Below are 25830 nucleotides of genomic sequence, written 5' to 3'. Positions count from 1 at the left end.
TTTTCAAACGGCCCTTAGGCAGTGTTATATAGCAAGCTTTTGAAACAAAGGTCAACAAACATCTTATTTGTCAAGAAATACAACCTGAGTCTAATATAATAATACAGTTTCTCATGTATTTATTTGGGCAGTGAAAGTCAAAGAAATACACTCCTATTATAAGCCGGAAAAGCCTTCCATTATATATGTTGCCAGGCGGCGGCAGCATTGACCATTAATTTGATCACCGCAAGTCAAATATTTCTAATATGAGATTTGGATTAACAAAGACATGGGAGCAGTGCTCATATAAGGGTCTCCCACCAGCTGGTTCTCTATGAGAATGAAATTCCTTCTCTTGGCATTCCTTGAGGATGTCCATCCCACCAGGATCTGTTAGCCTGAAGATTCCATAGCCCCTGAAATATGCATCAATTACTCATTTCATGTTCATTTCATTTGGAGATCAATCTGCCACTTTTAAGGCAGCTAAGCTTTAATATTTCTTCATAAAAGCAAATCATTTCACTCTTCCGTGATACCTTAATGAGAAATCTCAAGTGTGTCCAATTAAATTCCCATTAGAGTTGGTTGTCTCTGTCTAAATCAAAATCACGTGCATATAGGTTGGGTCTGGGAAGGATACAGTTTTGCGTGGTGTTTTTAAGTAGCAAAACAAGATGCTAAATCTAGTTGATCTTCAACAGGATGTTGCCAGACTTGTTGAGCACTCAAACATCACCTACCCTCCAATAGGTTTGGGGACACATCTACGTATCAGATAAAATGCTTTACTGTTTACTCCCAGGTGCTAGGGGAGGCACAAAAGCCCCAATTTAGCAAGCAGCATACCTTGACTTATCGGTGGGAGCCATCACAATTGCAACTGCCTCTGGTACCATTATCTGGAAATTAAGTTACAAAAGAGACTTAAAAGTGTTTGAAGAGCAAGTGAACAATGAAATGGAAAACCTAGCATCCGGAGCTCATAAAGGCACTAGGGTACAGGTGGGCATAAGCATCAAATGGAAACATTAAAAACATGATGAAACCAGCTGTAATATATATAACAAGGAATAAATACTTTTCTTCCATGCATCCAGAAAGAATAGAACATTCACCCAACAGGCACAACGGAAGTTCTGCAGTTGCTTTTGGTTCAACATGAAGAAGCTGATCTCTTAAAGAACACTCAACGCCCAGATCAGAAAGTTTAGGATACTTTACATTTTAGCTCACCTTTGGTTCGGGTTGCATGTCAATTTGGTTCTTATGGCTTCAATTGCAACAAATTAGACCTCGAACATTCCAACGTGTGTCACCAATAGGGATTTTAGACAGAATAATGACAACTTACTGCCACATTGTCCTGTAGCAAACTAATATTGTTTTTCCTAGCCAAATCCTAATGGAAATGGCTGGACCAAATTGAAACCAATTGGTATGAAATCCGATGTGCTACAGCTAGAATTGTTGGTATTAGAATGGAATTTATACCAAATTCTGTGGTGTCTAGAGTTCAATTTGTCTAAAAATTTGAAGACCGCAAAATGAAAATCCCTAGTAATCCACCCAGGTCTATTGATTGACTCAATTTAATTAAAGTAGGAAAAATAAGGACAAAACTTGGTAATAAGCTCAAGTGCTTATTAAATGTTTTTCCTGTTTTGTCTTCTACATGCCAGCCCTGATGCATTGAAAGGATGGCCTTGAGCAACAGTAGAGATTGCTCCATCGGGAAGGTTCATTGGTAATTTGGTACAAACATGAAACGACTTGCACACATAAGGCTGCAAGCCATTTGTAGCGTATTGAAAATAAGAAAAGAAAAGAAGAAAAGAGAAGATAACACGCACACCCTGATACAGTATATCTTTTAAGGAAAAGTTAAAAGTTCACCCTGCTTGCACTTATTTGTTTCTATCTAGTTCTTTTGAGTTGGGAGTCATCACAAAACCAAGCTGAACTATAATGATTTTCCAATTAACTAGTTACATTATTAGAAAAGGAGAAAGAGAAACACTGATCCACCAGGCTTGTAGGAGTCATCTATCAAAAATTTTCTTCTGGAGACTAGCAATTTGCCAACTTATTGGACACATATTTAGAATAAGTCTGTATGCCCTTGATAATTATTTTTGCAACAAATAGGCACACATGATTCGTATGGAATACTTGTTCCTGTAGGACATGATGAAAAATGCAGTTTTCCCAGAGATCAAAGGGCATCTGCCAAATATAAAATCAGTTACCTGATATGAATACTGGGTGTGCAAATCAACTGAGGACATGAAACAACTTTGAGAAGGATGTGTCTGGCAACAGAAACAAAATATTGGCTTTGTAAAGGATTAAAAAAATGGTGAAACATTAATTAGCAAAAATATAATGAAGAAACATCAATCATATCCAGGACTGCAACATCCATTCTCTCCATTCAACAAGCAATATAAGCAACCCTTTTGAGTTTATTTTCCTTTTTGCTGCTAATAGATAAGTGGTATGACTGCATCCCTTAAGTAATAATCAATTAACAAAAAAAATATGAAAATAATCCAACGTCAAATCTTGAATATTAGATAATTCCAACTGGTGGCAACCCTAGATAGATTTCCTTCAACCCTTGACTTTATTTTCCTTTTTGCTGCTAATAGACAAGTTGTATGACTGCATCCCTCATCAATTAACAAAAATAAATATGAAAATAATCCAATATAAAATCTTGAATAGTAGATAATTCCAACTGGTGGCAACCCTACATAGACTTTCTCAAAGAATAGTTAGTTCCTCAGAACCCAGAAGACACAGCTCTGAATTACAAATGGGACCCTTCGATCTTCCCTGTTCAGATGAAGTGTCAATAGTGAACTCTTTCAATGCACAGAAAATAAATGACATCCCAAAGTACCGGAGTAAGTTGACAACATTGAACACCAAAAATGATTCATTAGTGAATAAATATAGGTGTGAGTTGTTCAAGTCTTTGTACCTCTGAATATGAAGAAATGAACAATCAAGATTGTAAAAGCCAATATATATGATAGTATCTATCTATTCTATTATTTAAGCAAACAGATTGGTGCAACTTTGGATGAAGCCTTGTTATAAATATTAAACCAACAGCATTTAGGCAACACTTACCATTTCATCACAACAAGATTTCAAGTCAAAGTTAAATTTAAATTCAACTATTTTTTACTAATGAATAGTTTTGATGTAAACATTTAAATTCTAGTGCCAGATACCTAAGGTGCATTTGCAGTTCCAGGAAATTTCATTTCTTAAATAGCTATCCTACTTCAGTCTCTAAAAATAAATAAATAAATTTTCTCTTTTTGAAAATGCTCCCTCTACAATGCACATTCTTCTGCTTGGAAGTCATATTTAGATTCTCGTATATACAGTTTCACTTTCTCAGTAGCTCATATAGACAGTTAGCATCCTATCTTTGCATAAACCTCTCCTACACAAAGCCAATAGCAAAATAGTCTCTAAGAACACAAAATCTCATGTACTTTATAAATCAAAACACCAAGGCCTCCAATAATCTACTTTGATAAGCTGTTAACAAAGCCAAATTGTGCTACAGCACTCAACTTTTTCTGATGAAATTGGATGCATAAATACCTTTTCAGTCGCTTGCTTTGTTTTGACATAAGAGAAAGCCTTGGGAACGCTCGAATCACTGGCTTCAGACATACCATTATTATTGTTTGCACTACTGTTAATTCTGAATAAGTTGGTTAGATTTAACAGTGCATGCATTTTATTGGAGAATTTATCCTATAAGTTACATGTTTCTTCTGAAAAAGAATAACATGTGAAAACTGAATGTATTCTTCATTACTTCATACGTACAAAATACAAGTCCTCTTAGAGAGATGAGGAATATACAAAATAGGAAAGATTACAAAGGATAAACAATAGGAAAGATTTAACTATACACAAATAGGAAGTTTCCTAAACACTGATTTAGAAATTTCCAAAGAACTGAAGATATGATTGGCTTTTAAACTAAGGATAGGTTGACTAACAACTCTCTTTGAGATGCTAGTTAAAGCTTCCTTATTTCTTCCTTCGGGAATAAATACTCCCTTTCAAACTAGTGAATGGATATCTACCATTCACAGCTTACATACCAACTCTTCAAACCTTTTAGTAGGCAACCCTTTTGTCAATAGATCAGCTAGCTGTTTTTTTTAGGGAACATAGGGTACACAAATCATGCTAGCTTCTAACTTCTCCTTTATAAAGTGTTTGTCTATTTTCACATGCTTGGTTATATTGTGTTGCACAGGGTTATGTGCAATCCTTATGACTGATTTATTATCACAACACAGCTTGATTGGTCCATTGCTAGCAAACTATAGGTCTTCCAGGATAATTTTCAGCCACAGCAATTCACACAGCCCTAGAGTCATGGCCCTAAATTCGGCCTCAGCACTAGATCTAGCCATTATACTTTGGTTCTTATTTCTCCAGGACACCAAATCCCCCCCAAGAACAAACAATAACCAATTGTGGAATGTTTATTAGTTAAAGACCTTGAATAATCTGCATCCGTATACCCTGTAATATCCAAGTCATTTCCTAGTTTGAACAAAATCCCTTTGCCAGGTGTAGTTTTTAGATAACATAGGATCCTCCTTACAGCCTGCATATGTTCTTTTGTTGGACTATGCATGAATTAACTCACCAGGCTAACAACAAACGCAATATCTGGTCGAGTGTGTGACAAATAGATCAATCATCCCACTAATATTTGATATCTTCCTTTGCCCACTGGCTGACAATTAGAATTTTCCCCCAACTTGATGTTGGCTTGCTCCTTTACCTCCTAGCAATCTTATTTCCTTTAACAAATCCAATATATACTTCATCTGTGACAGAAAAATTCCTTCTTTAGAATAAGCCACCTCTATTCCCAAAAAATACTTCAATGCACCCTAGGTCTTTGATCTCAAATGTTCTAGCAAGACTCTCCTTAAGATGTTTTTGCTCTTCAAAATCATTTCCAATCAAAATAATGTCATCTACGTGGACTAGCAAAGTTGTCATTCTTCCCTCCATTGAATGTTTAGTGAAGAGGGTATGATCTCTCCTACTTTGATGGAATCCCATTTGTTTCATAGCCTTCGAGAACCTATCAAACCATGCCCTCAGTGAATGTTTAAGCCCATAGAGTGCCTTCTTTAGTTTATATACCTTTCTTGAATTCCTTTGTCAAATCTTGGTGGTGGCCCCATAAATACTTCTTCTTCTAAGTCTCCATGCAAAAAAGCATTCTTGACATCAAATTGCTGCAATTTTCATCCATAATATGCTGCTAGGGCTAAGAGAATCCTTATTGTTGTCATCTTTGCCACAAATGCAAAGGTCTCTAGGTAATCAATGCCATATGTTTGGGTATACCCTTTAGCAACTAGGCCGAACCTTATACCTTTCTAAAGTGCCATCTGCATTATACTTTAGGTTAAAGACTCACCTGCAACCCACAGGTCTAATTCCCTTTGGTCTAGATACCATTTTCCAAGTTTGATTCTTTCCAAGGTTCTCATATACTATTGCATTGCTTGTATCCAATTTTGATCCTTTAAAGCCTCATCAACTGCTTATGAATAACAATGGTGTCCAAAGAGGTCAGGAAACTTCTATGCTTTGGGGATAGACGATGATAAGAGAGAGAGTTGGCCAATGGATGATGTGTACAACTCTTGATTCCTTTTCTAATAGAAATAGGTAGATCCAAGTCATTAGGAGAATGATTAAAAGAACTAGAGGGATAAGTGATTTCAGTACTTGAACTTAGAGTGAACGTTGGTCCAAGTGGAGGATCTGGAATAGGCTGTGTTCTTCTCTTGAAGACATAAGGGGAACCTTTAAACCTAATCGAGGAGGACAACATTGGCAGTGGTTGTGCTTCTTGTGGTTCTAATATGCCCTATTCACCCAAGGAAGAAGCAGATGAATCAGGGACAACTCTTATTTCGGTCTCTGGGTGTAACTTAAGAGGCAACTCTAAGATAGGAAGACCACCACCTTGGTCACCACTAAGAACATTCTCCCCCTAGTGACCAGGACTAGAGGACCCAAAGAATGATTGAGTTTCAACAAATGTAACTTCTTTGAACACATAGGATTTTCTAGTGGGAGGATGATAACATTTGTAGCATTTTCTAGTAGGGGAATAACCAAGAAAAATGCACTTAAGTGCTCGAGGGTTAAGCTTATCCCTGTGATGCTTAGAAATATGGACAAAAGACACACAACCAAAGACTTTTAAAGGAAGGCAATTATGAAGACCAACATCAGGAAAATAAGAGGACAAACATTGGAATGGACTTTGATGATTTAGGAGCTTGGAAGAACCCGATTGATCAGATATGCAACAATTAAGACTATTTCTTCCCAAAAAAGTTTAGGAACATAATGATGAAGAAGAAGGGCCCTAATAACATTAAGTAGATGCCACATTTTCTTCACGGCCACCCCATTTTGTTGAGAAGTATCCACACAAGATGACTCATGAACAATCCCTTCATGCTGGAAAATTAATGCAGGTAGTGATTAAAATAGTCTCTTGCATTATAAGTACAAAATCTTTTAATGTGGGATCCGAATTGGGTAGAAATCATCTTATGGAATATAGGCAAAACAGTGCTAATAGCAACCTTATCCTTTAAGAGATATACCCAAGTCATTCTTATAAAATCATCAGTGAAAGATATAAACCATCTAACCCTAGAATAGTTAGAGATTTTAGATGGCCCCTAAACATTAGAATGTATCAAAAAAAATGGAATAGAAGACAATTTATTACTGATAGAATAAGAAACTTTATGATGCTCAAAAAATTCACACACATCACAATGAAGATCAGTGGCACTTAAACCTCTAAATAAAGTAGGAAACATAGACTGCAACAAACTAAAAAATGGATGTCCTAAATGATAATGCTGAAGCCATATCTCGATCATAGGAGTAGGTTGTGATGAACAAGCAAGGATAGGCTGATCCCCTTTAGTGAAAACATTGTTTTTCTTCAAGTAGTATAACCCATTCCGTTCCTCAGCAAAACTAATCATCTTCCCCATATCCAGTGCCTGAAACTCACATGTATTAGGAGAGAAAATAACACAGCAATTAAGGTCTTTGGTGAACTGATGAACAAAGATTAAATTGTTAGAAAAATTAGGAACATGAAGAATCTGTTGAATAGGTAATAAGGAATTGAGATTGACATTGCCTTGATCTGCTATGGGAATTGTATTACCATTAGCTACTGTTATTTTCTTGGAAACACTCATTGGTTTATAGGATTCAAACACATTTACCTCATGGGACATATGGTCAGTAGCTCCTAAGTTTAGGATCCATAAATCATTCCTAATAATATTCAAGGCAGTAAAAGATTCAAAATGAAAACAAGTACTTACTTGTGCTAGTGAGCAGGTGCCATCTTGAATGGTTTTCAGAAAGATTTTTAGCTTACTAATTTCATCAGCATTCAGTTGGCTTAAGTCAGAAGTTGTAATCGAATCTGCCTTCTCAATGATGGTTTCCTCCTCCTTGTTTATATTATAAGCTTGGGCTTGATTTCAAGATTGTAGATTCCTAAAAACACCCATCTTATTTAGAACTGCCTATTTTCCATGTAACTTGAAACATATTTCCTTGGTATGCTTAGATTTCTTACAAAATGAACACCACAAACCCTCCCGGTTTTGTGGTCTAGGATGTGGATCATTCCTTCTCTGCTAAGACTTGAACCGAGAGCCATCTATCTTGTTAGTTACCATTGTTGATCTCTCAGGATTAGCCTTATTGAACATGGCTATCCTTTTATATTCTTCACTAACATCTATCTTGTTAGTTACCATTGTTGATCCCTCAGGATTAGCCTTATTGAACATGGCTATCCTTTTATATTCTTCACTATGAATTATAGAAAACACTTCATTAAGTAATGGAAGTTTTTCTCTTTCAAGAACCTGCACTCTTACTTGATCATACTCAGCATTAAGACCAGCCAAAAACTCAACAATTCTATCTCGCTCAAATATAGAAGTAAGGGTAGTCGCATCTTCACTACATACCATCTTAATATCTTGATAGTAATCTAATTCAAGCCAATATCCATTCATTTTATTATAATACTCAGTAACTGTCAAAGACCCCTACCTTGTACTACTTTTTTTTATTTTAATTTCAAAGATTATATAAGCATCTTGTACCTTAAAATAAGTACGTTTTATAGTGTCCCAAATCTCCTTAGCAAAAGATAAGAACATATAATTTTTGCTTATCTCAGGCTGCATTGAACTCCAAAGCCAAGACATAATCATTAAATCCTCAATATCCCATGTAGGAAAAACTAGATTCGAGGTTTTGGGGGCTAGCTCAGTCACATGAGCTATCTTCCCTCGACCTTTCAAGAATGACCGCACAAGTTGAGACCACTGTAGATAGTTTTTACTGTCGAGACGATAGGAATGATGATTCTTGGCAATTCACTGGTTGAGGTGTTTCCCATAGGTGGATCAAACGAAACAACATCTCCTTTTGTCATAGGAGGAGTGGTTTCCGAAATTTCTGACGTGGTAGAAGAGATTAATGGTTGATACACTAGAATCAAATCAAAAACAATATTGTGGCAATGAAGGCACACAGTCATTTGACCGGATTAAGAAGAAAATGAAGACAGATCACTATGGCTCTAATACCATGTCAAAACTGAGTGTATTCTTCATTACTTCAAACATACAAAATACAAGTCCTCTTATAGGGATGAGGAATATACAACATAGGAAAGATTACAAAGGATAAACAATAGGAAAGATTTAACTATACACAAATAGGAAGTTTCCTAAACACTGATTTAGAAATTTCCAAAGAACTAAAGATATGATTGGCTTTTAAACTAAGGACAGTTTGACTAACAACTCCCTTTGAGATGCTAGCCAAAGCTTCCTTATTTCTTCCTTTGAGAATCAACATACCATGTTGATTTTTCATCTTTCCACTAATTAAGAATGAGAGCAAGCCTAGGTAGCAATCACAAGGTTGCTCATTTGTGACCGGAATACTACAGGTTCAAGTTCTGAAAACAATATCTTTGCAAAAAAGCAAGGGGGAGGCTACATAAAAATACAGCCTTTTCCTACCCTTGGAAAGCAGGGAGTCTCATGCATTGGGGCCAGCCTTTTCACAAATTAAAAATCCTTAATTTCACCCTTGTCTAAATCATAAGGAATTATGTATTGATCTTATGTGATGGTAAAATCCCATTAAAACTGAAAGAAAAATTTTATAGGACAGCTATAAGACCAATCTTGTTGTACGACTCAGAATGTTGGGCAGTCGAATACCAGTATGAGCAAAAGACGAGCGTAGTGGAGATGAGGATGTTAAGATGGATGTGCGGCCATACAAGAAAAGATAAAATTAGAAATGAAGTTATTCGTAATAAAGTAGAAGTAGTGCCAATAGAGGAGAAGATGAGAGAGACTAGACTAAGATGGTTTGAGCATGTGAGAAAGAGACTAAGAGACGTTCCTGTGAGGAGAGTTAATGAAATGGAACAATTGGTCAAAAAAAGAGGTAGAGACAGACCCAAGAAGACTTTGGGAGAGACATTAAAGTTTGATATGAAGTGTATGGATCTCAATGAAAATATGATAAAAGACAGAAATACATGGAAGTCTAGAATTCATGTAGCCGACCCCACATAGTGGGATAAAGGCTGGATATGTTGTTGTTTATTGTTCTTGAACCACAAGGAAAATATACAATTTTAAGGCAAATAATGTAGATGTAAAATAATGTTTCCATTCTTCTTTGAATACCAATGATGAAGTGTACTTGGCAACTAAAATTCACCTTAAAATGCGCATTGCAATATGCAGCTTATGCAAGTTGAGAAGAGGTCACCATTCTTGGCAATCACTAAAGCTACACACTATTAATGCAGCAGTTAAAACAGACAGATGACTGTACTTTGAAATGAAGATGCCACAGAAGTTGAGAAGTACAATTACAGTTCCTTTGCCAGAAAGTCAGAAAATGCCTGCAGTGAGAATAACTTAGACAATTAACCTCCAATCACCAACATGGAACCTCTGGATGATCACCATGTAAACAGCCTCCCCAATTTCCATTGAACATATGATTGTGCCAACCTCTTGAGGTGGCACCAAAACAGTGGACTATGGATTCACATAGCTCTTAGCTCAAACATTGAGCTTGAGCACTTCCTCCTTGACCGTGTAACCTTGGTTTTGTCTCCACTTCACCTCCTTAATACAAGGGTTAACACAGAACTCCAAATCTTCACCTCACTCTCCCTCCTTCCTCTATATCTTGAAGGTCCTGTAGCTTGGAGTTTAGGGTTCAAGGTTACATGGAGGTAAGATTCCCCTTTCCTGCCAGACCCTCACCTCAATAGGCCTTAAGGAAGAGTATGTACACTGGGTTACCATACCATGACCATGCTTTGGAGGTGATGTCCTACTCTCATGAGACAGTGCTATCATGGCACTAGAAGGGAAAGGGCTATCAAACATTCTATCATGGCCCTGTCCCATCAAATATTTTAACTGTGAGTCTGGTGATAAGATGGCCACCTCCCTCCCACCCTCCCTAGCTCCTAATTTGTAGCTGTAAATTCCCAAAGGAGTTCCACACCTACACAATAATAATGATAAAGATGTCAGAAGGAATAATCTACCTCCCTCCCTCCTACTTCATTGATATACGTTTTAAAAGCAGATCCACACCTCCCTCCCTCCCTCCTAATTTGTAGCTGTAAGTTCTGAAAGGAGATCCACACCTACACATTAATGGCAATACAGATATCAGAAGGAATAACACTCAGTGCTTGCGCACTCATCCTCTCTTTGGTTGCTCGTTTCCTCTCCCTTTCATCTCTTCTAGAACTCCAGAACTTCATAATGTTCCCAGTTTTTCCTTCATTTGTAACCCTGCAAATACCAATCATGATCTAGCTAGTGATGATATTTCAAAGAGGCTCTGTCTTGTAAATGCTATACAAGGTTGACAGGATAAGAAGCAACATCTTCCCACCAATACCATACATTTATGAAATTCATCCATTTTCATTTAATCAACATTGTTTTCTTTTTTTTTATATATATTTAACAGAGGTCTTACAAGAGAGGAAACATTGATCTATTTTGAACTAGATCATGGGCTCAAACTATGAAAGCAACCTCTCCCACAAGACCAAACTATGCAAATACGACCTCCCTCAAGCCTCCAATGGTGAGAAGCCACAGTGAGTTTCCCTTCTCAGGTATTTATTCAATACTATTATTTTTTCTGTAAATTTATTTAGCACTCTTTCATGATTATTAAATAGATCGGGCACTAAACTTGAGTTGTTCTGGAAACCAGGTGGTCTAACTTCAAAATGTTATTTGCACCCCTCCTCCCCACAATGGGTTGGGTTCAGACACAATTGAAGAAGTTATTGAGCTCAGTTTATGCGTATTCCTTCAAAACCAGCCAGCTTCTTCTGTAAGTTCCTTGTTGTCAAGTCATTCCCCAAGGAATATATTATCGAACATAATTATCAATGGCTTGAGCATTCACAAGCCCTAATGGCGTTAAGAGCTATGTTACATGAATATATGCAAACTACTTGTATCATTCTCATGATAGTACAACTAAATTTTCTATTTTTCACATTATTTTGTATTTATTGGAAGTGCAATTGTGTATAAAGACTAGTATAAAGTTTTTAATGCATTGAATTAAAATTTTATGCATAGTTTTATGGCCCCAAAAGGAAAAAAGAAGAAAAAAAAAAAAAACTCATCCAATTTATCATATTTTTTAGTTCATCATTATGACATGTTGCGTGAAATTAACTTCCAGACTTATGGACCCAAACAACAATTCATGATACTTTCCCAATATATTATTGATTGAAATTGGACTGGGAAAAATTCCCCTCTTTAGGTCCCAACTTTCTCCTCAGGTTAAAAATCTCACTTCACTATAATTTTGACTTTTGTCAAATAATATATTTAAGATCTCCCAAGCACATTACCAATAAATGGATGGATCATGACAAACTCCTCCTTTAAGCCCTAGCATTCCCGCAGGGTCAAAACTCCCTTTATCATAATTTTAATTCATAAAATTGTAACACACGCACCATGTTAATAACTTCTAGTCAAAGCTAACTTTTAGCCTCTTGAGACTTACTAATATATCCAAGACGTCTCCAATATACTGCAGATGTAAGATTGGACTGACACATTTTCTATATCCTATCCAGTTGTCAAGTGTAACCATTTTCAAGGGGTCCATGAAATACAGCTTAAAAGTTGTAATGTCCCAGTTAAAGGGAAAGCACCAAAAATATTCAAGCATTTCAAAGAATCATTGGTTATTCACTGATCATAGTCAATCCAAACCATTCTTATTGATGCCAATTTCTGGTTACCAATTCCAGGGGCCTTAAGTTTTCACACCTTGTGGAAGTATGTTACCAATCCTAATGCAGATAAAGCAAGAAGCTATATCCTCCAAAGCAAGACAATCATAGATCATCAAGGGAAAAAAAGATAGAAACAAAACTGCATACATGGATCCATCCTAGAGGGAAAAGGGATTGCTCAGATAGTATTGCAAAGATGTCCTCCTCATTTAGAGCCTGACACTGAGCGAGACAATTAACTCATCAGTTTGCATTGCCAGAACAATGCAGGAATAAATTATGAAGACAAAAAAGTAAAGGAAAAAACATACAGAACTGGAAGTAGATTCTTGCTTGGGTATTATCAGAGTTGTGACATAGAAAGTTCCTCCTCTCTGGATGAAACAACAAAAAACAAGAATTAAGTCTAACTCAATAAACTACAGATTTAAACTTATTCACAAAAGAATTAGTGGGGGGAAAAGAATAAAAGAAAACAGACAATAGTAAACAACAAAATAGGGAAAAGCATTTTTGGATAATCAAAAAGGAACAAATTATTATCATATGTCTCCTGGCCTAACAAATTTTGCTGCATTTGGGGGGGGGGGGGGGGGGGGGGAGGACAAACAGTACATTTAGAAATACAAGGATCACTAGGTGCACCAATTTAAGATGTTGGACAACAATCCAGTAGGTGGAACGCATTAATGAGTTGGATTAGAGTGCAGTGAGCACTGGCACTGTCCTTCTCAGAAGCATGGATGCGAACACGTTCACACACAGCAGGACATGACACAAAGAGGACACGGCAAACATGTATGTTTAAATATATTCCATGCATCTATTTATTAAGATAACAGAGAAATGCAATATGCAGCTAGTTATAATAAAAAACCATACAACCAGCAGCTTAAATTGCAACACTTCATATCAACAATAAATAAAATCATTCATATCACAATTATATTGAATAAAAAATAAGCCATTTATCTATAAAAATAAAACAAAAAACAGCAGTCAACAGATAATACATCAACAATCAGAATTAAGGAACAACAAATTGCTGAAACAAATATTAAAAAAAAGAGACAAATTTCTAAACTTCAGCCATGTCGAATTTCGAATATGTGACCCAAGTGGACATGAGTGTCCATGATGTGTCCACTAAAAAATAAAAGAAGACAAAGAAATTGTGACAACCAAAGGGAGTGTTTAAAACCTCCATTTGACATGTCCATAAGTGTTGTTGGAAATCAAGGCAGGAGATAGTAGGGGTGTACACGGTTCGGTCTGGTCGGTTTTGGGCCAAGAAAATTCGCCGAACTGCACATGCGGTTTGCACTTATAAGCAAACTGACTGGTCTGACTTGGTGAGGAGAAACCGCACTGAACCGCACCGTAGATTGTGGTGCGGTGCGGTTCGGTTTCCGCGGTTTGCTGGAAATGCAACAACTCTCAATCTAGTTCACCATCACCAAGCTTCCACACACGCTCATCGACTAAGATTTACTGCAAATAATAAAAGCTTCGAACCCAATTTATTTTCGTCAGGATATTGCAATACCTTAATCGAAATGGCGTCGTGAGCTGGTTTGGTGCGACGGGGGTCGGTTCGTCGCAAGCTTCGTCGCTCTCGCTTCGGTCGGTGTCTGGGTGCGATGGGTGGGTCAGGTCCATGTGCATGGCAGCGGCGGCCAGCGAGGGGATGGGTCAGTTCGTCACAAGCTTCGTCACTCTCGCCTCGGTCGGTGTCTAGGTGCGGCGGGTGGGTCAGGGCTAGGTGCATGACAGCGGCGGTCGGCGGGGGGTGCGTCACCGACACCGAGAGACGAAGAGGGGGAGAGAGAAGTGATTTGGGGATTTAGGGTTAGTGGGTTAAACACCCCCCCCCCCCCCGAGGGCCTCGTTTTTCATTTTATATTTTATATTATATATATTTTGAATATAATTAAAATATAATTGGGCGGTTCGGTTTCAAATCAAACTGCCAACCTCCAAACCGCAGAAACTGCAGTTTGAAGGTTTTTCAAACCGCATTGAGCCGCCTCTTTAAAAAAACCACATGATTCGGTGTGATCCAGTTCGGTGCGGGTGGTTTCCGCGGTCCACTAGTTTTTTTGAACACCCCTAGGAGATAGGATGTAATAAGTAAATATTTTGTACGGAATTAAGGATGTAATTAGGCTGTGATTATGTCTATATTACAATAAATAGATGATTATCCCAATTAGGAGATTAGGTGATTTGTTTCCTTATCTATGTAAGCATCTATTGTGCATATATTCCTATCAATTCAATGAATAGAAGACAGAAAAATTTTACCATAATTTTTCACATGGTATCAAAGCCTAGATTAGAAACCAAGGACTTTCTTTCTTGGGCCTTCATTGCCGATAGATCTACTGCCGTTGCCGATAGCCCCATCATTGGCAGCCTTCATTGCTGCAACAGAGTCCATTCCTACTGCACGTGTTCTCGACAATATGTTTACCACCACAGGTGTGGTCAGTTCCAATGGCATAGGAGAGACACTAGTAGTCTCAGGGACTCTACTATCGAGAGAACTGCAGTAAATCAATGCTTCCTATCGATTGCATGGGAAAAATTACCTAAAATGATCCCAATTGATCCAAACTATTTTGAAAGGGAAAGGGAAGATTAGTCATATCATGGGGACCAAACCGAAGAAGGAAGATCCAACTTATGCAACATGGGATGAAGAAGATTCCACGATAATTACATGGCTTTGGAGTTCCATGGCACCAAAAATCAGTGACACCTGCATGTTTCTACCAATGACAAAAGATGTTTGGAAATCTATCCAACAGACTTACTCAAAGGTTAAGGATGCAGCCCAAATCTATGAGCTGAAGGTCAAAATAACTTCAACAAAATAGGGGAATAAGACTATTACAGAGTATGCCAATCTCCTGAAAGGATTGTGGCAGGAGATCAATCACTACCAAGTCATTGAGATGAAAAACAATGATGATGCAACAACATTATCGAACCTACAACTTCCTAGCGGGCCTCAACATGGAGTACGATCAGGTGAGGGTTCAAATCCTAGGCAAAGATGATTTACCTTCACTAAATGAAATTGTTTCGATTATACTAACTGAGGAAAGTAGGTGCGATGTAATGCTGGAACCTAAACCAGTTGAAGCCTCAGCAATGGTGGCTAAAGGAGGAGGTCATGGATTCAATAAGGACCAACCAAATAGGGAGAATGGGAAAATAGTCTCCAAATATGCAAATAGTGACAACCGTGATAACCTGTGGTGCACCTTCTGCAAGAAACTGAGACATACTTGAGAGATGTGCTAGAGGCTGAATGGTACACCACCAGGCAAGGAGTGGGGAAACATAGGCAGATAACAGCAACGGAGCCAAGGGTAAGCCAATATGGTAGCATTGCAAGTGGAAGAACAAACCTAAGAACCAAAGGAGTTCAACAAGGAAGAGATTGAAAGGTTGAGACATCTCCTAAGTACTCTTGAAAAACCGTCATCTTCAGGTAAATGCTCATTGATGCACTCAGATAAATTTCCAATCTCTCATGCTTTAAATCCCTCGGATACATCCTTTAAAGACTCATGGATTATTGATTCTAGAACCACTGACCATATGACTCATTCCTCTTAGTTTTCCCACTCATACTCACCTTGTTCTAGCAGTAGGAAAATTGCCACTACTGATGGTTCCTTGATCATAGTAGTTGGGAAAGGAGAGATCAAAATCAATCCTAAACTTACTCTAAAGAATGTCCTTCATGTGCCTAAATTGTCCACCAATCTTTTATCAATATCTAAGTTGTCCTATGATGCGAATTGCAAAGTGATTTTTCTGCCATCTTGTTGTTTGTTTCAGGACCAGGATTTGAGAATGACAATTGGACGTGCTAAGGAACATGATGGTTTGTACTATCTTGAGAAATCTGAGAAACTAACAGTTGGCAAGTGAAACCAGCCCTTAACCTATCTTTCTAAACAACATCTACCCAATAAAGACACAGTTTGACTGTGCCATTACAGGCTAGGACACCCTTCTTTTTCAACTCTTAAGATTATGTTCCCTTCTTTATTTAAAGAACTAGATACTAGACAGTTTCATTGTGAGGTTTATGAACTTGCAAAACACAGACATGTTTTTTCTATCTGTAATAAAATAAGTCATTTCCCTTTTGAGTTAATGCATAGTGATATATGGGGTCTATCAACCATTCCAAATGTTTTTGGGGCATGTTGGTTTGTTTCATTTATTAATGATTATACAAGGGTTATCTAGGTATTTCTTCTTAAATCCAAATCTGATATGAGTGACCTCCTTCCCAATTTCTTTTTCATAATATAAAACAATTTAGGGCTCAAATCAAAATGTTTCAGTTGGATAATGCAAAGGATTATTTCAACCAAACCCTTTTCACATATTTCCATCAATGGGACAGGGGGTTATTCATGAGTCATCTTGTGTTTCCACTCCCCAACAGAATGGAGTAGCAGAAAGAAAAAACAGCCATCCCCTAGATACTACTCAAACATTGTTGTTTCAAAAAAATGTGCCAAAACATTTTTAGGGGGAAGTAGTCCTTCCTTACAGCCACACATGTCATAAACCGGTTACCATCCCGAGTGTTAAATTTTCAAAGCCCCATGGCAGTCTAATCCTAGTTTTATCTAGGTCTTCATACAACAAACCATCTTACCCCTAGAGTATTCGGGTGTGTTTCATTTGTTCATGTCCATAGCCCAAATAAAGGGAAACTAGATCCTAGAGTTACTAAGTGTGTCTTTGTGGAATACTCTTCAACACAGAAATGGTACAAATGCTATCAACCATCAATGAAAAACTCTTTATTTCAGCGGATGTTACCTTCGTTGAAACTGAACCTTATTTTACCCAACCTTATCTTCAGAGGGAGACATCAATTGTGGAAGATAAGGATGATTTTTTCCTTCTTGACTTACCATCATCATGACCCAAACTTGCGCTCGAACCTAAACTTGAGCCTTCTTCACAAACCCATAAACATAAGCCCTTCCTACAACTTGGTTCACAAATAGAAGGGGGAAAGGCCACTACTGACAATTGATTTTCACATATTTATTCAAGAAGGACGAATCCAGAACCCAAACCAAGGTTGGACCAATCATTAGACCCAACTTCTAGAAATGAGGTGATATTTCTTAGCTAACATTCATCCCTTAACTGACATTGATTTGACCATAGCACTCAGGAAAGGAACCAAAGAGTGCACAAAACATCCATTATACCCAATATCTCACTTTGTATCCTTTAAAAGATGCTCTCCATCTCATAAAAGTTTCCTTGCAAACATAAACACAACATCCATTCCCACAACATTATCAGAGGCTTTAAACTATGAGAGTTGGAAGAGTGCTATGAATGTTGAAATGCAGGCCCTGAAGAAGAATAATACTTGGGAGATTGTAGATTTACCAAAAGGAAAGAAACCGGTGGGATGCAAGTGGGTCTCCACAGTCAAGTATAAAGCAAATGGGACACTTGAAACATACAAAGCTAGGCTGGTACCTGAAGGATACACCCAAACATATGGCATAAACTACCAAGAAACCTTTACTCTAGTGGCCAAGATGAACACGATGAGAATTCCTTTGTCCCTAGCCAGTAACTTTGACTGGCCTTTACAACAGTTTGATATAAAGAATGCATTCATGCACAGAGACCTTAAGGAGGAAATTTACATGGAAATTCCCCAATAGTTCAATAGGAACATAGCTGGAAACAAGGTTTGTAGGCTCAAGAAGGCTCTATATGGCTTGAAAAAGTCACCAAGAGCCTAGTTCGAGAGATTTTCCAAAGTAATGCAGGCCATGTGGTACAAGTTGAGTCAAGGGAATCACACCCTATTCATTAAACACTCGGGTTCAGGTTCAGTTACTGCTCTTTTTGTTTACGTTGATGACATTATAGTGACAGGAAATGATGAAAAGTAGAGGGTAAACTTGGGAAGATGTTTGGTTAAGGAGTGAGATCAAGGAATTAGGTAATTCGAAATATTTCTTAAGTATATCTTTGATCTTTTGAGAGACATAGGAAAATAGGCTTGCAAACCATCCAACATCCCAATTGATCCTAATCACAAACTTGGTGAAGTAGAGGGAGATAGGGTCACAGACAAAGAAGCATATCAGAGATTGGTTGGCAAGCTAATTTACCTATCTCACACACGACCAGACATAGCCTATGCAGTTACTGCAGTGAGCCAATTCATGCACAAACCCAAGGAAATTCACTTGCAAGCAGTCTACAAAATTCTGCACTACTTCAAGGGAACCCTAGGAAAAGGGATTTTATTCAAGAAAAGTGACAAACTCACCCTAGAGGCCTACACCGATGCTGATTACACAAGATCAATGGTTAGTAGGAGGTCCACCACGGGATACTGCACTTTCTTGGGAGGAAACTTAGTTACTTGGAGGAACAAAAAGCAAAATGTCGTGGCGAGATCAAGTGTATAATCATAATTTTGGGCAATGGCACAGGGTATATGTGAGTTGCTATGGTTGAAGATTATTTTGGAAGATCTAGGACTCAAGTGGGATGGTTCAATGAAGTTTTATTGTGACAAAAGTTTGCAATCAACATTGCACACAATCCTATGCAGCATGACCGAACAAAACACATTGAGGTTGATTGAAATTTTATTAAGGAGAAGCTAGACAATGGTCTTATTTGCAACCCTTATGTACCAAGTGAATCACACCTGGAAGATGTTCTAACCAAGGGATTCAATAATCCGATCTTTCACAAGATTATAGCCAAGTTGGGAATAGAAAATGTCTATTCACCAGCTTGAGAGTGAGTGTCGGAAATAAAGGCAAGAGATAGGATGTAATTAGTCAATATTTTTGTAGGGAATTAAGGCTGTAATTATGTCTATATTACTGTAAATAGATGATTACCCCAATTAGGAGATTAGGAGATTTGTTTCCATATCTATGTAAGCATCTATTGTATATATATTCCTATCAATTCAACGAATAGAAGACAAAAAAATTGTACCATAATTTTCCACAAGTGTCAATGTCTAGGACATGTCAAGCAGGCAAGCCACCAACACGAAGTGCCCGTGCTTTTCAGCTACTTCATTGGGGATAGTGACAAAGTGATTGCTGGAAATAATATCCTTAATTCAGTTCAATAGAAGAAAAATGAGTTGGCCAAAGTGGTTGATGATGTTAGACCATAATGAGAGTCAATAGCGAGTGAAGCATTCTATAGCAAAAAAATGGATTTTGATTGAAGTGGAGAAATTTTTATGGATTTTACTCCAATGCCTGAGAAATACAAATCCACTAACCCTACCTGTCTAGTTTACAGCAAACACCACTAAACTTGATCTATAATAGAAAGTGTTGTTGCCAAAATACAACGATCTATTTTTTTTTTTTTTTTTTACGTGAGAGAGTGTAAGGTGTGTGGTTAACCACGGGAGTTTTTAGAGACATGTGAGTCTTGAGGGTTCTGAGAGTCAAGTGTCTTGAGAGTCTTGTCGCCAAGGTGTGACGGGAGTGTGATGATCACGTGGGTCTTGTCGATCACATGGATCTTGATGATCATGTGGGTCTTGGCAATCACGTGGGTCTTGATGATCACGTGGGTCTTGGCGATCACGTGGGTCTTGGCAATCACGTGGGTTGGCCCTTGATAACCAAGTGGCCCTTGATAATCGAGTGATCCTTGATAACCGAGTGGCCCTAGATAACCGAGTGGCCTACAAAATGAGAGCAACGTTAACGTGCGGGTGGGGGTCCCCGCGCGGAGAGAGGGGAGACGTGCGACAATCGGGGCGAGAATCTCGCGGCCCGTTTCAATGATTTCGCGACCCATCCGAGAGGGGAAAGAGGAGAGATTGGCCCAAGCCCACTCAGTCATGCCTTCTTTTGCCCTTTTCCGTGGTTCGGTCTTGAGTGGTTCCCATACCTCAACTTTATGCCCGATTTACACCTTGATTCAGCTCGAATCTCTCAAAACTCAAAACATGAAAGTTGTAGATAATTCTCTTAGCATTCCATAAGACTTTGAATCACCTCAATTGGAGCTCGTATGAACAAGTTATGCCCAAAAAACCAAAGCAGTGTCGTACCCACTCGGCATAACTGAGTAGGTCATGAAAAGTGAGGGGAGATTGGTCTCCCACCCACTCGGTCATGACCGAGTGGGTCTTCATTCTCTTGGATTTGAGGGTCTCTTTTGCCCTTTGTCTTGGTTTGGATCCATCTTCACTCCAATACTTGATTCTGAGCCTTAATAGTGCAAGTGCATCAACTTAGAACCCAATTTCAGCCTTGATGCGGTCAGGATCTCTCAAAACTCAAAACACTAAAGTTGTAGATAATTCTCTTGTCTTTCTATAGGATTTTGAATCACCTTAATCGGAGCTCGAATGAAAGAGTTATGCCTGAAAAACTGAAATAGTGTCACACCCACTCGGTCATGACCGAGTGGGTCTTCCCCACTTGGTCTCGGCTCGACCTCTTGCTCCTTCGGCTTGTTTCCTTAATCTCCTACAACCCGTTGGGCCTTTGGGATTCATGTCCATGTCTCGCGACTCTTTTAGGTCTTGTGACTCTCCAAGTTTGCAAGGCATATCAGAAAGATTTAATCATTACAATACACTTTATAGAAAATAACAATACAAACAGCAGAATGTGATGATAGAAATGACAGATTGGAAGTGGAGAAACATTTTTTAAGCAGGAAGATAATAGAACCTAGGGACAACTACTTTTTGCACTTGTAATCCAAAATTTAACATATAAACATGAAGAAAATTGTTAAATTTAATGACCTGTACACTTCACAACCAATAAATTATTTCACCCAAAAAGGTTACCGTCTTTATTATGAAAATTAGGAGATGGATTGTCATTTTCTTTTTGTTTTTTTGCCAAATCCATTGAGAACCACTAGGAGCCATTAATTTCAATTCATTTTTTTTTGCTAAAGTTATTTCACATGTTAGTCAAAAATATAAGGGGTTTATTTGTCAACTTTTAAGATATATGAGGGCTATGTATTTTTGTCTAGAGTATAGGGGTAAAAGGCGATTATCCCTAGCAAGCAACTATATATTTTTAGTTTCCCTTTCTCCATTCATCAACAACACAAACTAAAACCTAAACTTAGATCAATACCTGGACTCCTTAGTTAGCTTGCTACTATTGCATGAAACATGCAACAAACTATTAAATTGTTAACTGTCAATCTAAAAGCACTATTAGATAGAGGGCTAACTTAATCTATATATTACTTTCTCTCTCAACACAAACATCTAATACTATCAGCCTCATGTGATGGTATAAAATTAAACCTTGAAAAAATTTCAAATTCTTAAATAATTTGATGAATGCATTCACTTGTTTGCCTAGGCTCAGACTAACGAAAAAATGTAATGATGGTGTCAATGCATAGCAAATGAATCCATTTCCATAATAATCAACTTAAATAAGTGAAATTGGTAAAGAGAATTCCATCTCACATAACAAACTTGAGTTTACAAGCCTCAACAGTTGGGCATGTGCCACATCATGAGATAGTTGTCTTGTATGGGTTTGGTGCCACCATGCAATATGTTGTTACTTAAAGAAACATCAAATGTCCCAGCCACCATTCATTCATTGAGGTTCTAGCATGTACTAGCAATAGAAAAGGCCTTACCAGAAATGCACCAATCACCCCACAGGTCTCCAAATCATTGTTTGTGTTGTCTCTGGCTAGTGCAAGAAAATCTTCTATCAACTGTGCTGACTGAGAAAGAATGAAAAACCAGCACATTAACAATTCTTATAAAACATTGCTCAGAATTCTAAACTGGGAGAAGGGATTATATAGTTTAAGCAAGCAGAGAAGTGTTTGATTCTTATTGAAACAGCCACAAATACCAGTAATATATCATTCTTATCTTTCTTACTATGTGTACATCTTTGATGACCCTAGAAACTGCTGATCCATCTGACAAAGAGTTTGAGTGCCCATGCACTGAATCGGCACTTGTGATACGTGAGACTTCAGCATCATGTGGTAGATTGTGTATACCAGAAATTGAAGAAGAAGGAAAAGACTGTGTAACAGCATTCACATGCATTTGCAAATAAGAACTGGCAGGCATTTAACAGAATGAACAAAGTTTCCTGATTGGAGAGCCAACTGTGCTAAAATCAACTGAAGATGAAAACCAATATAGTCCTCAATATTACTATGCTGCAGGAAAAAGGTAATTTAAGTTAACATGGAAGATCATCAGCTGAACTAATTATAATATGATCTAAGCGGAAATATATGGGTTTTAAGTGCCATATAAAGGAAACCAATTGAATCTCAAGGAAAATCTCCAGTCATTTTCTTTTTCAGTTTCTGCCATGATAGTCATTGACATCGATGATAAAGCTTTAAAACTCAGAAGTCTGTATGATTGATATACTATTGCCTGAGTCACAAATGGATGAAAATGGATTCTAAATTAGAAGTTCTAATACCATGACAAAATGCAACTGAAATAACTTATTCCAGATAGAACTGCAGTTAAGATGAAATGGAATGTCTAGTTCATGAAAGAAGTACCAATATGGATAAGGGCATAAAAATGAATACAGACACGAACATGAAACACAGAATATGACAATTTAAAAAAAATGGCAAAAATAATAATACGTTTGTCATCAATAAGATGGTGAGCCTTGATATCAATGGTAAGGTTACTCCTCTTTGTGACTAGAAGGTCACAGGTTCAACATGTAGAAACAATCTCTTTGCAAAAAAGCAAGGGAAAAGCTGCTTATAAATATGACCCTCCCCCAAGTCCCAACTCTCACACTGGGAACACTCTGCCCGGGGCTGCAATCTAAAAATAAAAGGTAACATTAATCTAATATACAGAAACCATTCAACCTGTATGAATCATAACATATAAAAATACTGAAAATAGACTACTAATCCAACATAAGATACAGTTCCATCCTGAATAATAATAAACACCATTCAACATACCAAAAGAAAAAGTACGTATGGTTTTCTATGGAAAGGCTAAAATTTATACTGAAAAAAGTTCTGAAAACTTTGTTAAATATCTCAGTGTCTTTAGGTGCATCACTGCATGTCAACCTTTAATCTATGGACATGCATGCCTGTCAAGTGTCCTAAACATGTCTAAAAACAAAATGATAATATGGAATTACAAGGTGTGTCTAATACATACCTAATGTGTCTGACAAGTACCCATATATACATCATGTGCAGACAGATATGAAATTTAAAATGAAGTGCCTATGCTTCCTAGTTCATAATATATCTTCACATTTTCTACTATGGTAATGTCAGTTCCATGTTGGGATCGGTTTCAGGCAATACAAGCCATCTATTGCTAGGCTTTAAGGAGTAAAATCTAACAGCATATCCTTCCACATAATTCTCAAGACATTTTTTCCCTCAGTTATGTAGCTTCAGTTAACAAGCCCTACTCAGAAAGATACAACAGTAGAAGTACAAGTTAATGCTGATTAATTTTTGTCCAGGAAATGTGATAATGCTCATTATGATTCTATGGGAACATTATATCTCAGAAACCAATTAGATCCTTTATTAATCACTTGCCTTCTCCACTAAATATACTACTACTGCTTGCTATAGTTCTACTGTGATTCTCTGTTCTACCTTGAATGATATTCTTCAACTTTGGTACTTACGTAACTTCTCTCTCTTAAATTCTGTATCCATCCAACAAACAATTTCTGTCAATATGAATTCAGAGGGATAGGGTAGTTGAATCCATAGTTTGAGATCCCTTCCACAAAAATCTTAACATGGAAACTAAAAATTTAAACTTCAAATATATTTAAAATACTTGGTAACTAAAACCTATGGCTTACTAATCAATTTCAAAATTCTACACGTTGCCAAAAAAACCAGAAATACACACATACATGCCGATCAGCTGCTTTAGTATACAAGGGTTTTCAAGTGAAGATGTTCCAGCCACGGTCATGAACATAACAGCAGAAAGATACTAAAGAAGAAAGGTTAAAAGAGTGTTTTATGTACCTGCAATATCTATAGCCTCAAAAAATTCATAAATTTTTATCATAAATTTTGAATCGATAATCAGCTGTTGTTATTAGAAATCTTGTTCAAAAAATTCATAAATTTTTTATCTTAAATAAGTTTAGTTTCTTCAATCAATACTTCGTTCAAACAAATTGTAAAACAATAGACTCTGAAAATTTGTGTTTCACAGAAATTAATTCGATGAAACATCGAGCGGAACAATTAAGGGGGAAAATCAAAACCCTAAATTCATCTAATAATAGATCGTTCCAGGAAAATATCTGAACTTATGGGCACATGTAAATTCAAATACATACATAAATATTCTTGAACATAGAAAAACAGAGAGCTCAGCTTAGCTTTGTATGAAAGGAAATGGAGGTTGAGGTTGAGAATCAAGAGAACTCACTCAATTTGCTTACGTATTGACATTCCCTCGCCATGGCCATGAGCAAGGCAGTTTGCGGGCAGGTGAGGCTGAAAGCATTCCTTCTTTCTTATTTTACTTTTTTTAATTTTGTTTTTCTCCTATGTTATATTTATCTAAAAGAGAAAATATTTAACTTTACCTGTCTCATCGTTGACTACTTTTTTTGTTATAAAGGGAGAAAATTTTCAAGATCTAATTAAATTAAATTAAATTTATTGATTTAGTTTTTTTTATATTTTGATTAATTGTTTTTAAAAATTTAGTTTTTGGTTCAATTTTTTTGTTAGAATAATCAAACTAACTAAACCGATTAAATTTTAAAATAATATTATTTTATTATTTATAAAATAATGTTATTTTCGTTAATTTTGTTATTTACCCGTCTCATCGTTGACTACTTTTTGTTATAGAGGGAGAAAAATTTCAAGATCTAATTAAATTAAATTAAATTAAATTTATTGATTTAGTTTTTTTTATATTTTGATTAATTGTTTTTAAAAATTTAGTTTTTGGTTCAATTTTTTTGTTAGAATAATCAAACTAACTAAATTGATCAAATTTTAAAATAATATTATTTTGTTATTTATAAAATGATATTATTTTCGTTAATTTTGTTATTTACCTGTCTCATCGTTGACTACTTTTTGTTATAGAGGGAGAAAAATTTCAAGATCTAATTAAATTAAATTAAATTTATTGATTTAGTTTTTTTTATATTTTGATTAATTGTTTTTAAAAATTTAGTTTTTGGTTCAATTTTTTTATTAGAATAATCAAACTAACTAAACCGATCAAATTTTAAAATAATATTATTTTGTTATTTATAAAATGATGTTATTTTCGTTAATTTTGTATATTTTTTATCGATTATTTTGGTTGTTTTTAGTTT

At 36.7% G+C, this 25830-nt stretch overlaps 1 protein-coding gene across 11 annotated transcripts; it reads right to left on the bottom strand.

Moving 5' to 3' along the window:
- On the bottom strand, window positions 1–25037 carry LOC127796726 (AMSH-like ubiquitin thioesterase 2). Of its 11 annotated transcripts, XR_008022060.1 has the most exons (10): window positions 24829–24845; window positions 23123–23312; window positions 22383–22672; window positions 22130–22219; window positions 12754–12816; window positions 12590–12664; window positions 6872–7082; window positions 2232–2294; window positions 832–884; window positions 303–398 (listed from the first exon to the last, which is right to left on the bottom strand). XR_008022060.1 is itself a non-coding variant. In XM_052329058.1 (9 exons), the coding sequence occupies exons 3-9, from the start codon at window positions 22578–22580 to the stop codon at window positions 224–226; spliced, it is 717 nt and encodes a 238-aa protein (XP_052185018.1). In that variant the 5' UTR covers window positions 22581–22672; window positions 23123–23312; window positions 24921–25031; the 3' UTR covers window positions 1–223. The 11 variants fall into 11 exon arrangements, 10 of the variants coding, with proteins under 10 accessions (XP_052185018.1, XP_052185017.1, XP_052185021.1 ...); XM_052329058.1 differs by lacking the exons at window positions 6872–7082; window positions 24829–24845 and adding an exon at window positions 24921–25031 and having other exon boundaries at window positions 1–398; XM_052329057.1 differs by lacking the exons at window positions 6872–7082; window positions 23123–23312; window positions 24829–24845 and adding an exon at window positions 24921–25037 and having other exon boundaries at window positions 1–398.
- Window positions 25038–25830: the final 793 nt, after the last annotated feature.

Source organism: Diospyros lotus, chromosome 3 (genome assembly GCF_014633365.1).
Source record: "Diospyros lotus cultivar Yz01 chromosome 3, ASM1463336v1, whole genome shotgun sequence".
Classification (NCBI taxonomy): domain Eukaryota; kingdom Viridiplantae; phylum Streptophyta; class Magnoliopsida; order Ericales; family Ebenaceae; genus Diospyros; species Diospyros lotus.
This window is presented reverse-complemented; position numbering and strand designations above follow the sequence as displayed.